Genomic DNA, 12,923 nt, shown 5'->3' with positions numbered 1-12,923 from the left:
TCTTCTTCGTTGTCCTCGTCTTCGTCTTCTTCGTTGTCCTCGTCTTCGTCTTGGTCATCATTGGCGGTTGTACCGGAAGGCCCAACTTGTGGTACGTGTCGAACACGAAAATTTGCATGAAGATTCTAAATGTGTTCGATGAGCTTTTGTCGTAGCAGATGATGGATGGTGGAATCTCGCAATTCTTTATTAACCCGAATGTACGCTTGAACCCTTTCCTCAATGGATCTTGTACGACGAGCGGGCCTATAGTTTTCTTCAAGATCACACATTGCCCTTCCGTTGTCCTCGGTTACCATATTGTGTAATATAACACAAGTGTGCATAATTCTTCGGATTCATTCAACATAGAATTGTCGGGAAGGGTTTTTAATTATTGGCCAACGACCTTGAAACACTCCGAAGGCCCGTTCAATATCTTTTCGGGCAGTTTCTTGGAACCTTTTAAATTATGCACATTCAGGGGTAGGTGGACATTTGAAAGACTTAACCAAAGTTGCCCATTCAGGATATATCCCACTGGTTAAATAATAACCTTTTTTGAAATTACACCCACTAACCGAAAAATTACACGCAGGTGCATTATCTTGAAGTAGGTCGTTAAATAAATCAGATTGATTAAGCACATTGATGTCGTTGTTTGAACCGGCGGGTCCAAAATAAGCGTGCCAAATCCATAAGTCATACGATGCAACCGCTTCTAACATGATTGTTGGGTATCCATGATCGCCTCTTTTATAATGACCTTTGTATCTATATGGGTAGTTTTTACATGCCCAATGCATGCAATCTAGACTACCCAACATGCCCGGATAACCGTGTATTTCAGCATGCGCGGTTACAAGACGTTGTGCATCTTGTGGAGTCAGTTTTCTAAAATATTCATTAGCGTACAAATGAAATACACTTTTACAATAATTATTCAAACAATCGTATGACGTTTGTTGACCCATACGTAAGTACTCATCAAAAGCATCAGGTGCAGTACCGTGCGCTAATTGTTTTATCGCGGATGTGCATTTTTGAAAAATATTGAAACCAAGCAACCCGGTAGCATCCCGCCTTTGATGAAACTATAAAAAATAATCCGAAATAGGTTCTTGAGAATAATTAATTATACATTGGCAAATGCGTATGAACAATTGCCGACTCATTCTATAACGTCTGCGAAAATAATCCCCGAAAAAATGGGATTATCTGAAAAATAATCATTCCATAAACGCATACCGGTTTCCTCTCGATCTCTTAATAAAAATCTTCTAGGCGCTCTTGGGATCGGTTCGACGATTTCTTCTTCTTCTTCTTCTAGATCTATCATATCAAGCAGATCGAGTGCGACAGTACCAAAATCTGAAATCGCAGCATCTATTGCATATTTTGTGAGACTATCCAATTTTGGAGGCATTAGTGATTTTTTTGGGTAATATTGAGGGTTTAAAAGTGTGATATATATTGGTTAATTTGGGATGAGAGTAAAAGTGTGATGTATGTAATATGGGGATAGTAGTATATATAGTGGAGGTATTGAAAAAAAATAATAATAATAAAAATATTATTACAACGGCTATATAGCCGTTAAAATAGGCAAAAACAAATTGTATATTCGTCCTCATTTATGCTTATCGAAGAAAAATTCTAGGGCGAGCAAGCCGAGAGCGGTGGAGGGCGGCCGAGGGCGGCACCATTGCCATCGGCGCCCTCCCACGAAGTTATTGATGACATTGTACATAACTGGCCGATGAGAATGGTCTAAAGGAATAACGTAGAGTAATATAGGAATGAGGGAGTAATATTTTTTTAGATAACATTACGTGGTTGTTCTTTGTGGTTAACTTTTGATTACGTGGGTGTCCCTGTTAGTAATAGCCTTTAAAAAACTCTGTTAAATTTAGTCACATGGTTAGCATGTGAGAGTATTCGTCGTCCTACATTTCCACTTTTTATATTTTATTTTTTGCTCCGTTTTCTTCTCTCCTAATTTTCGTTGCTGTTACATATGTATCGAACATTATAACTCATTTTTTCTAATTAATCTATCTTCATTCTTCATCAACCATATAATGGGCTTGTATCAACCAGTATTGGTTTCTATACAGTTTTTTTCTATATATTAGATATACAATTCAAGATTGTTCAAGATTGGTTTCTCGAGTAGCAAATTTATAAAGTGGGGTATTTCTAACTATAACAACAATAAGTTTATAGAAGTGGCAGCCACCATCCCTGCCATATTTACAGCCATCAAGTCTGCCGAAACTACCATCTCCGTCGAATTAACCACCACAATCTCAGTGACGAATCTAGGATGAAAACCCAATGGGGTCCCTCAAAAAAATTTCAGAGCTAATTATATTTTAAGGGTACTTTAGTGGTTGTTTAACTCAAAAAAACCTCAAATTTTAAAATTATATGGGGTCCTATAGTTGAATTTAGTGGTGTCCTATACAATTTGAAGAGTACATTGTATAAAAAAATTTCGAAGTAGTGGGGTCATCGGACCCCACAACCTATAAGGTAGAATCGCCCCTGCACAATCTCCATCGTATTTACAACCACTATCTTTGATTGCAGAACAAAGGTATTTGGATATGGTACCCTTTGAGGCAAAATTTCACAAATCATAACGGGGGTGAATGGTTGGCGGGAAAAATTAAGCTACATTCATTTTTCGAACCCTAGATTCCGGGGGTCATGGTTATCGCATTTGCCACATACCGCGCCTCTGGCATTAGTTATTGCTTTAAAACTGAAATCGAGACACTAGCCGTGTTCTTGCAATCTTTTATGATTTTTGCTTATTATGTACAAAAGGATATGATGTTTTTTTATTCGATTTTGCATTCTCGTTAGAATGGATTGAAGGCTTTTATTTATGGTTATGTTAATTAATTTAAATATTTTGCTGGTGATTTTAGTGTCATCGAACGTACATTTTAGTTAGTTGCGATTTACTTGAATGCAGGTGTTAGCTAGCTATATTTACCAATGGGTTCGGAGAGTGTGGAGTACACGCTCGTAAGAGTTGGCTGCTAACTGTCGCGCAAAATGCGGGGGTGAAGGGGGCTGCGCCCCCTTACGGAGTCCAAGGGGCAGCGCCCCGAAACCTCAACAGAAATTGCACTATTCGTTAACTAGAAAAGTTACATTCGAATAAGTGTCAGCGAATAGGTATGCCTTTTGGTATAACCGACTTTCCCGCCAAAATTAAAGGGTTACACCCTTTCGGTTTAACTGTTATCCTATATCAGTTTATGGACGTTTTTTGTTCATTCATTCTGCATTCATCAAACCAACATAAACATACACATATTCTCTAACAATTTGATCAGTGATTTCGTTGCCAAAAACACTGATTGCGTTCTTGTTTGATCCCTGTAAAGATTTCGTGAAACCGTGGCAATCGTAGGGTCAAAATACTTTATAGAGATAGTAATTACACGATTTAAGAACGAATCCGGCAGTCAATTCATACCCGATTTCTAACATATTTGATATTTGTTTATTCAGTTTTGCATTCTCACTAGTGTTGGAAGCTTTGACGAGCCCAACACACCCACTATAGAGGACCTAGGTTATACTCACTCACTAGACCAACACTTTGACGTTGGTTAGCCTTTAATTTTATAAATCCTTAGTGCACAATAATATTTAGGCGACAGTGTCGACCATATATCATTTAGGCGGTATAACCGACCATGTATCACTTAGGCGGCAGAGCCGACCATATAATAAGAACAACAAAAGTGCACTAAGAACTTAAACACAAACTAAGGCTTGATCGGGAAACTTAACAAAAACACTTATATTAAATTACAATTACAATATTACTTACAAGCTTTCTCTTCTCTACTTTCGCTAACTCACACTCTTCTTCTCTTCTTCACTACTCACTTCTTATTTCACTCTCACAACTTACTCACAAATAAAATCACCACCCATATTTATACTACTCCATGGAAACTTCTACACACTAGATTTTTCCATGGATAAATATCTAGATATTTTTATCACATAAAAATATCTAGATTTTTACATTTTAACATCTAGATTTTTCCTCATTAATATCTAGATATTTCTTTTACATTTTAATATCTAGATATTTACATATATACATCTACTAATACCAAATTTGTATTGTATTTTAACACTCCCCCTCAATGCAAATTTTCTTCCAACGATGTCTTGCAGACCATTCCAAGTGCTTCTCTGAATTTTGTAAACTTCGGTTTACTTAGGCTCTTGGTGAATATATCTGCAACCTGTTCATCTGTCTTTGTTGGCACCATCTTGATCTCCCCTTCAAGGACCTTCTCGCGAACATAGTGATAGTGCACTTCTATATGTTTTGTTCTCGCATGAAAGACTGGATTTTCTGCTAGGCGTATAGCTGATAAGTTATCGCAGAAAAGCTTTACTTGATAATCTGTTGATTGATGAAGATCTTCCATTAGCTGCTTCAACCAAGTAATTTCTTGTGTTGCTGATGCTGCCGATCGATATTCTGCTTCGGTGCTTGATAAGGATACAGTTGGTTGTGTCTTGCTGCACCATGATATTACTCCCGATCCAAGACTAAACATGTATCCAGTTGTTGATCGTCGTGTATCATAGTCTCCAGCGTAATCAGCGTCACAATATCCAGTCACGTGACATTCTTTTGTTTTCTTGTACAAAATGCCAAAGTTAATAGTGCCTTTAACATACCTTAAGATGCGTCGTACAATATCAAGGTGAGGCTTCTTCGGATTGCTCATGAATCGACTAACCACTCCAACTGCATATGATACGTCTGGCCGGCTTAGTGTGAGATAAATAAGACTTCCGATCATCTTTCGATACATGGTAACATCTTGAAGACTTTTTCCTTCATCTGCTCGTAGTTTTGTATTCGGATCCATCGGAGTTGAGATAGGTTTGCAATTAAGCATTCCGTACTTTTGTAAAAGATCTCGCGCATATTTCTGTTGTCCCAGAAATAATCCTTCTCTTTTCTGCTCTATTTCGAGTCCAAGAAAATGTTTGAGTTCTCCAAGCTCCTTCATATGAAATATGATAGACAGATTCTCTCTTGTTCTTTGGATCTCCTCATAGTGATCTCCCGTGATGATTAAGTCATCCACATATACTAGCACTATGGCTAGTTTTCCTTGATTTTGTTTCACAAATAAACTAGAATCTGAAGGAGCAACTGTGAAACCACTTTGTACTAAGAACTCGCCAATCTTCCCGTACCAAGCTCTTGGAGCCTGCTTCAAGCCGTATAGTGCTTTCTTTAATTTGCAGACATGGTCAGGATGGGACTTGTTCTCAAAGCCTCTTGGTTGCTCCATATAAATTTCTTTGTCAAGTTCTCCATGTAAGAAAGCGTTCTTGACATCCATCTGCCACAGCTTCCAAGATTTGCTAGCGGCTAAAGCTAGTAGAGCTCGAGTTGTTGTGATCTTCGCCACTGGACTAAACGTTTCTTCATAATCCAGCCCATATTGTTGAGAAAAACCTCTAGCAACAAGTCGAGCTTTATACCTTTCAATGGAGCCATCTGATCGAGTCTTCACCTTGCAAACCCATTTACAAGATATTGGTTTTACATCTTTTGGCTTTGGAACTAAACTCCATGTCTGGTTTTCTTTTAGTGCATTAATTTCCACTTCCATCGCTTTCTGCCATTCTTGACTTTGTGCTGCTTTTTCATAAGTGAAAGGCTCAATAGGTATTGATTCATCCACATGAGCAGCATTGGCATACCTCGGATTAGGTTGCCTCGGCCTTGTTGATCTTCGTAATTCTTGCACATGCTCCTCGGCATCCATTTGGCTTGGACGAACCTCTTCGGATGTAGATTGATGTACCCCAGTTTTCCATGAACTCGTTTCCTTAGAGTACGATCCACCTCCTTCTTTAATTGGATCCGATATGTGCTCTTTATATTCTTCTTTCTCTTTTGGAACTTCTTCTAATCCATGAGATTCTGGAAGCTCTATCTTTTGAGGTGACCACCATGAAGAAGCTTCATCAAATACCACATTTCTTGAAGTATGACACTTTCCAGTATTTGGATCACAACATCTCCATCCTTTTCTTGATTCATCATAACCGACAAAAATGCACCGAATTGCCTTCTTATCAAATTTGCTTCGTAGATGATCTGGTACGAAGACGTAACATACACATCCAAAAACCTTGAGATGGTTGACGGTTGGCTTGATCTTCCATAATTTTTCATAAGGTGAAATATACCCCAACTTTGTTTGTGGGAGTCTGTTAATCACGTACGACGCCGTCTTCATACATTCGGCCCAAAATCTACCTGGTACATTTTTACCATGAAGCATACTTCGACAAGTTTTGGCAAGGTGGCGATTCTTGCGTTCCGCCACTCCATTCTGCTGTGGAGTATTGGGGTAAGTTAATTGCCTTCTGATCTTGTGCTTCTCAAGATAGATATTGAACTCGGTTGATAAATATTCTCCTCCAATATCTGTGCGTAAGCATCGAATCTTAGTATTGAGCTCACTTTCAACCTTGTTCTTGAACTCTTTAAACTTCTGAAAAGTCTCCGACTTTTCCTTCATGAAGTAAACACATACATACCTTGAGAAGTCATCAATGAATGTCACCATATACTTCATACCTCCAAGTGATGTTTGTTTCACTGGGCCGAAGACATCTGAGTGTATGAGCTTTAGTGGTGTCTTGGACTGATGCGCTGACTCCTTGAATGGCAATTGGTGAGCTTTGCCAAATTGACATCCAGCACATATTGTATCTGTTCGGATATCAATTTGAGGAAGTCCATTTACTATGTGTTTCACCATCATCTCCTTTAACTTGTTGTAGCCCACATGTCCAAGACGTTCATGCCAAAGATCAGCCGTCTCATTCTTTCGAGTCTTATCCACATATGCTATTTCAGCAGATAGTACATAGACCGACTCTATTCTTCTTCCTTGCATAATTGGATTGCCAACCACCTTCACTCTCTTGAATACGGACACATCTTCTGGTCCAAAGAGCACATAGTTCCCTTCTGCTGTCAATTGTGGTACTGACAGTAAATTCTTCTTTAGGCCAGGGACAAGATACACCTTCTCGAGTTGGAGCTTATGAGAGTCACCTTCATTTGGAATTATTGTCTTTCCAATGTGAGAAATAGACAACCTTGAATTGTCGGCTGTCAACACGACTCTCTTTCCTTTGTAATCCTCCATTTCTTGCAGCTTCGTCTCATCATTGGTCATATGATTTGAGCACCCAGAATCAATGATCCAATCATCTTTGTAGTTTATTTTTGACTTTAAGGTTGCTGCAAGAGCTTGATCATCCATGTCAGCTTCAACGGAGAGTCCTGCTTCTGCATCCCATGTTTCCTCATTAATGGTTGCTTCGAATGTGACCTCTTTCTTCTCATCTCTTGCGGCGGCCACATTTCCTTCGAAAGTTCGCCTTCTGGGGAATCTACATTCTCGAGCAAAATGACCCTTCTTGCCACAATTGAAGCATTCACCATTCTTTCTCTTATCATTTTCCCCGTATTGTTGGCGATGATCTCTTCTTCCTTGTTGAGCTCCCCCTGAAGCGTTGCCTTTTGATTTTGGGTGACCCTTCCACCCATATGTCTTACTTTCTTTCATCGCCTCTTGTCTTCGAGATGTTGCTTTCTTCTTATTGGTGAAAAGTGCATCTTCTCCGTCTTTTATGGTTACTTCATTCATCTGCTTGGCTAATGCCTCTTGATTAGCCAATAGATTCTCCAGCTCTATTAATGATGGTTGAGTAGGCCATCCTCTCACAGCGGCTATAAATCCATTATACTCGGACCTTAAGCCATGGATGATAATTCTCTTCATCCTTGCATCACTCACTTTCTATTCAGGAGCAAGTTGAGATATCTCACGGCAAATTGATTTCACCTTGGTGAAATACTGAGAAATAGACAGACTTCCTTGTGAGATACCCGCGAGCTCATTTTCCAAGAGCTGGAGGCATGCTTCATTCTTCTTTGAAAATAACTTGTCAAAAGTTTTCCAAGCTGCCTTCGGTGTTTTCTCGTCACGGATGTGCTCCAATAGATCCTCCTCGATTGTAGTCTTCAGTATAAATAAAGCCTTCCCGGCCTTGATGTTCCATTTTCTCAAGGCTTCGGCATTTTCTTTCGGTGGAGGCGTTGTGTCACTGCCAACAACTATTTTCCATAAATCCTGTCCTTGTAGGTAGGATTCTATGCAAGTCCGCCAATAACCATAGTTGTGGTTATTGAGACTCTTGATTCCACTGCTCGTACTTGCAAGATCTGCCATCATGATATCCAACGTCCAATAAGCTTGGTCCCTGACCGATGAGCTTTCACAGTTCCTAACAGTGCTCCGACAGAATCTTCCTTAGAGCCTTGGTGAAAACAAGCCGATGTAAACGTCCAACGTTTACCGATTTCCTCCACTAGAAATGGTCCCGAACGACCCGCTCTGATACCAATTGTTGAAAGCTTCGACGAGCCCAACACACCCACTATAGAGGACCTAGGTTATACTCACTCACTAGACCAACACTTTGACGTTGGTTAGCCTTTAATTTTATAAATCCTTAGTGCACAATAATATTTAGGCGACAGTGTCGATCATATATCATTTAGGCGGTATAACCGACCATGTATCACTTAGGCGGCAGAGCCGACCATATAATAAGAACAACAAAAGTGCACTAAGAACTTAAACACAAACTAAGGCTTGATCGGGAAACTTAACAAAAACACTTATATTAAATTACAATTACAATATTACTTACAAGCTTTCTCTTCTCTACCTTCGCTAACTCACACTCTTCTTCTCTTCTTCACTACTCACTTCTTATTTCACTCTCACAACTTACTCACAAATAAAATCACCACCCATATTTATACTACTCCATGGAAACTTCTACACACTAGATTTTTCCATGGATAAATATCTAGATATTTTTACCACATAAAAATATCTAGATTTTTACATTTTAACATCTAGATTTTCCTCATTAATATCTAGATATTTCTTTTACATTTTAATATCTAGATATTTACATATATACATCTACTAATACCAAATTTGCATTGTATTTTAACAACTAGGACTAATTGTCCATTCTCAATTTATATTTGCTTATTTGATTTGGGTTTGAAGGCACGCATGATTTGACGGTTTAAAAGGAAAAGATGACAATATGTAGGTATTTTTTATTTTGCTGATTAAACAAATTTTTTTTAAAAATAATTATTTTAACCTCATATGCTAGCCATTTAACTAAGTTTAACAGAGTTTTTAACGGTCGTTAGTGACAGGACCACCCACATAACTATTGCAAACCACTGTACCAACCACGTCAATAAAAAAGTATAGGGACCACCTGCGTAATCTGAAGTAAACTACATTGACCAACTGGGTAAATTTTTCATTTTTACTTTTTTTTGTTCACCGCTAGTCACATCTCACACGCGCCATCAGTGGATTTTTTTTTTCAGTGTAAAAATTTTGGTTTTTTCAATTTTGCCCCCGGTGAATTTTTTTATACCCCAAAACCTACATATTTTGCCTCAAAACCTACATATTTTGCTCCAAAACCTTTAAATTTTGCCCAAAATTCTCCAAATTTTGTCCAAAAACCTTCAACTTTTGCCTAAAAACCTCAATTTTTTACCCCAAAACATCCATATTTTGTCCAAAAAATTGCTACGGTTTTAATTTTTTTTTCTCCCGGTAAAAAAAATCCTAGTTCCGCCACTGGGTACTATGCTAGTTCCTATTGTTGAAAAGTTTATTTTCACAAGTTTTACTTTGATTATTTTCGCTTCATTCTTTTTATCTAGGTTGCTGATGTGAATTTATCTACTTGTGTAATGGAGCACGTCTTAGTGTTACAACTAGCATTTACATCTACATACTACATAAATCTTTAGCACATCCAGAGTTAAAACAAGCATTTACATACTACGTTGGTTTACATAAATTACCCCTAGTCTTATCAGTTTATAAATTACAGTTTACTGATGTGAAAACACTAATTAGTGTTTGTGATCATCATAGCTATGAAGGTGACATTTGAATAGCAAGTTTGCAAGTGTTATATACTTATATGCAGATGACTGAACAAGCATAAATGGAAAAGGGTATAATGGATAGTTTGCACAAAATAGTGTGTATGGATATAGAAGTAATGTGTGTCTCTGTGATCATCATAGTTATCAACTTACCATAGATTGGTCTAAGTTGGTTTACTTGTCTTGAGCCCTTGTTGTCTTTTTTTTATCTTGTATCGGTTTCAGGATTTTTCATTTATTGACGAAGTTCCCTTTAGTTTTAAAAATAATCGTTATTTTAGAAAGAAAAAAAATAGATAAGTTATCTTGTTTTTCTCTCCCCACAAGATATTCCTAGAATTACAAACAATCTTTCTCTCCTCAGCTTTTGTTAATGTAGAATATACCAATCATTTTGTACAATTATAACTTGCATTGTGGAATTCGATATGTCTAACTTTTACTTTCATTCTAGCTTAACTACTTTATCGATATACGGAATAAATATTGTATAAAACAGCCGAAAGTGCTAACATAACCTTTCTAGAATTAAACTTTTTTAATATTCTTAGAACATCTTTATCCCAGATGGGCGTTTTGGTGTGTTGCTGGGTGGGGGTGGGGTGCTTGATGGGCGTGCTGCCAGACTGCTGTGTAATGGGGTGGAGTGTTTAGTGGCGTGTTGGGTGATGTGTTAAAATCTGATTGGAAGTTGGGTGAAAAGAGGATAAAAACTAATTAAAAAGGGGGGAAATAGTTGCACGCTGCAAGCGTTCTACGTGCTGGATGCACGCACTTGGACCAACACACACACCAACACGCCTTGTTATGGTCTGCTAGGTGGCGTGTTGGCCAACACACACCTCCAACACGCTGCGATAAAGAGGGTCTTAATATTAATTATATTAATAATTATTATTTACATTCACGTTGTAATTATGAGGTTATCATTACCTTATTATATACACTGTTGTAAACGGCGTCCGTTGCGACGCCCGTTGCGGCGTTTTGGTGACTAAACCGTTTCGACCCCGTCCCGTTTTCTTATAAGCCGGTCAACGGTTAAAAGTCAGGTCAAATGCAGGAAAAATTGGGTCAACGCCGGTCAAAAGTCAGAAATTCTGTTAAAATCGGTCATAAGTCGGTCAAATCAATCAAAATTGACTTATTTTAGTATTTTATTTTGTATTATATTAACTTTAATAGCAATTATAGATACAAACCTATCAACGAAGGTTTTTTAGCTCTAAAATATGTGTAAATATATATTTATATATATAAAAGTCAACATTAGTCAACATCCGTTTCGACCCCGTCTCGGCCCCGTTTTTTCCGTTGCGACATTTTGAGGTCGCTAACGTTTCGGCCCCGTTTCGCGTCTTTTTCAACCTTATTTATATATAATAACTAGTGAAATGACTCGTGAAATTACGGGTTTGTTTTAATGAAATAGTTTAATGATATATTTTAGGTATTATGTGAATGTAAATGTTAAAGTCATTTAGTTTAATCACCCGTGAAACCACATATTACGACTAAGAAATTGGTCATTGTTTTTACAAACATATCTATCTATAGTTAATATTAATTCTCTAATCTTATGATGTCATAAAAAAACAATTATCCTTTATAAAAATAAATCAAAAGAAAAAAGAAAAAATTAGAAGACATCTAGATGATGTCATAAAGTAATTATTTATCTTCTACTTTTTAGTAAATTATTTTTTTCTTTTTCATATTAACAACTAAATAATGAATCTTTTTCTGTTAGTCAATTCCGCAGCCTCCTGGATCTTGCTGATGCTGAACCGAGACCGACCAGGTGGAGCAATTTCATCCCTCCAAATATCAATTTTTTTATCTGGCGAGCAAGTCTAAACAGGCTCCCGGATAAATGTAACCTTTTGGATAGGGGTGTAATGATGCAAAACCTTCTCTGCTCCTCTTGCTTCTCAAATGCCGAAGACATTCAACATATCTTTTTCGAATGCGATATCGCAACAACTAAATAATTATTCTGTATTCTTTTGTAACGAACGTGATTATCTTCTGCATCATATCTTATTCTTTTCTTTTCTTCAATCATAACAACTAAATAATTTGTGGCTAAAATGCCAATCAGAGTGTGGCTGATATTGTGTGATATTTGTGTGAGAATAGCAAATCTCTTATAACATACTTAAAATAAAATTTCTTAAACACAACAAAATATAATTCATTAGTCAACTTTTTACACACAAAATATTGGATCACTTTTTAAAATGATTAAATATCCTATCATAAATCATAAATAAAATTAATAATAATCAAATTTTGATTTAGTCAACTTACAATAATTATTAACCTAAAATAACGCTACACTTACATTCTTCAAATTTTGAATCTATTCTATAAAAACAAAAAAAACACCTACAATCTAAAAAATCAAGTGGAATCGTGATTAATAAAAAAGCAAGTGGAGGAAGAAAGATGAAAAACACGAAGACCGTGGTTGACAAACGATCAACAGAAGGAACACAAAAGAAAGAAAATAAAACCAATGACAAGGAAAATGTTAGTCATGACATCATTGCTTTCACTTACTCACAAATATATATATATATATATATATATATATATATATATATATATATATATATATATATATATATATATATATATATATATATATCATTTGTTTAGAAGTTTACAAATTTCATACATTTATATTATCTATAGCATCTGAAACAAAAAATACGTCAAAGAGAGACAAATAAGAGATGCAGGTTGAGAAAAAATGTTGGTTTCATTAATATCTTTAATTACTCAGATATTCTATCAACATCATGAACTTGGACAATATACGCATATTGTCGTGTATCTATAGTATCATATAAAT

The 12,923-nt window shown here is 36.7% G+C and overlaps 1 protein-coding gene across 1 annotated transcript; it reads right to left on the bottom strand.

The window, feature by feature from the left end:
• Window positions 1-449: 449 nt before the first annotated feature.
• LOC139859056 (uncharacterized) lies at window positions 450-1,405 on the bottom strand. Its single transcript, XM_071847874.1, has 2 exons — window positions 1,163-1,405; window positions 450-1,073 (listed from the first exon to the last, which is right to left on the bottom strand). Exons 1-2 carry the CDS (start codon window positions 1,403-1,405, stop codon window positions 450-452), a joined length of 867 nt encoding a protein of 288 aa, XP_071703975.1.
• Window positions 1,406-12,923: the final 11,518 nt, after the last annotated feature.

Source organism: Rutidosis leptorrhynchoides, chromosome 7 (genome assembly GCF_046630445.1).
Source record: "Rutidosis leptorrhynchoides isolate AG116_Rl617_1_P2 chromosome 7, CSIRO_AGI_Rlap_v1, whole genome shotgun sequence".
Taxonomy (NCBI): Eukaryota; Viridiplantae; Streptophyta; class Magnoliopsida; order Asterales; family Asteraceae; genus Rutidosis; species Rutidosis leptorrhynchoides.
Note: the sequence above shows the minus strand (reverse complement) of the source record. Positions and strands in the feature narration are given on the sequence as shown.

What these genes read in the sequence shown, in the direction of transcription:
- LOC139859056 (XM_071847874.1), bottom strand. Translation starts at nt 1,405, where the DNA reads ATGCCTCCAAAATTGGATAGTCTCACAAAATATGCAATAGATGCTGCG. An exon ending in CGGGGATTATTTTCGCAGAC is followed by an intron (nt 1,074 to 1,162) that starts GTTATAGAATGA and finishes TATTTTTTATAG; the next exon opens with TTTCATCAAAGGCGGGATGC.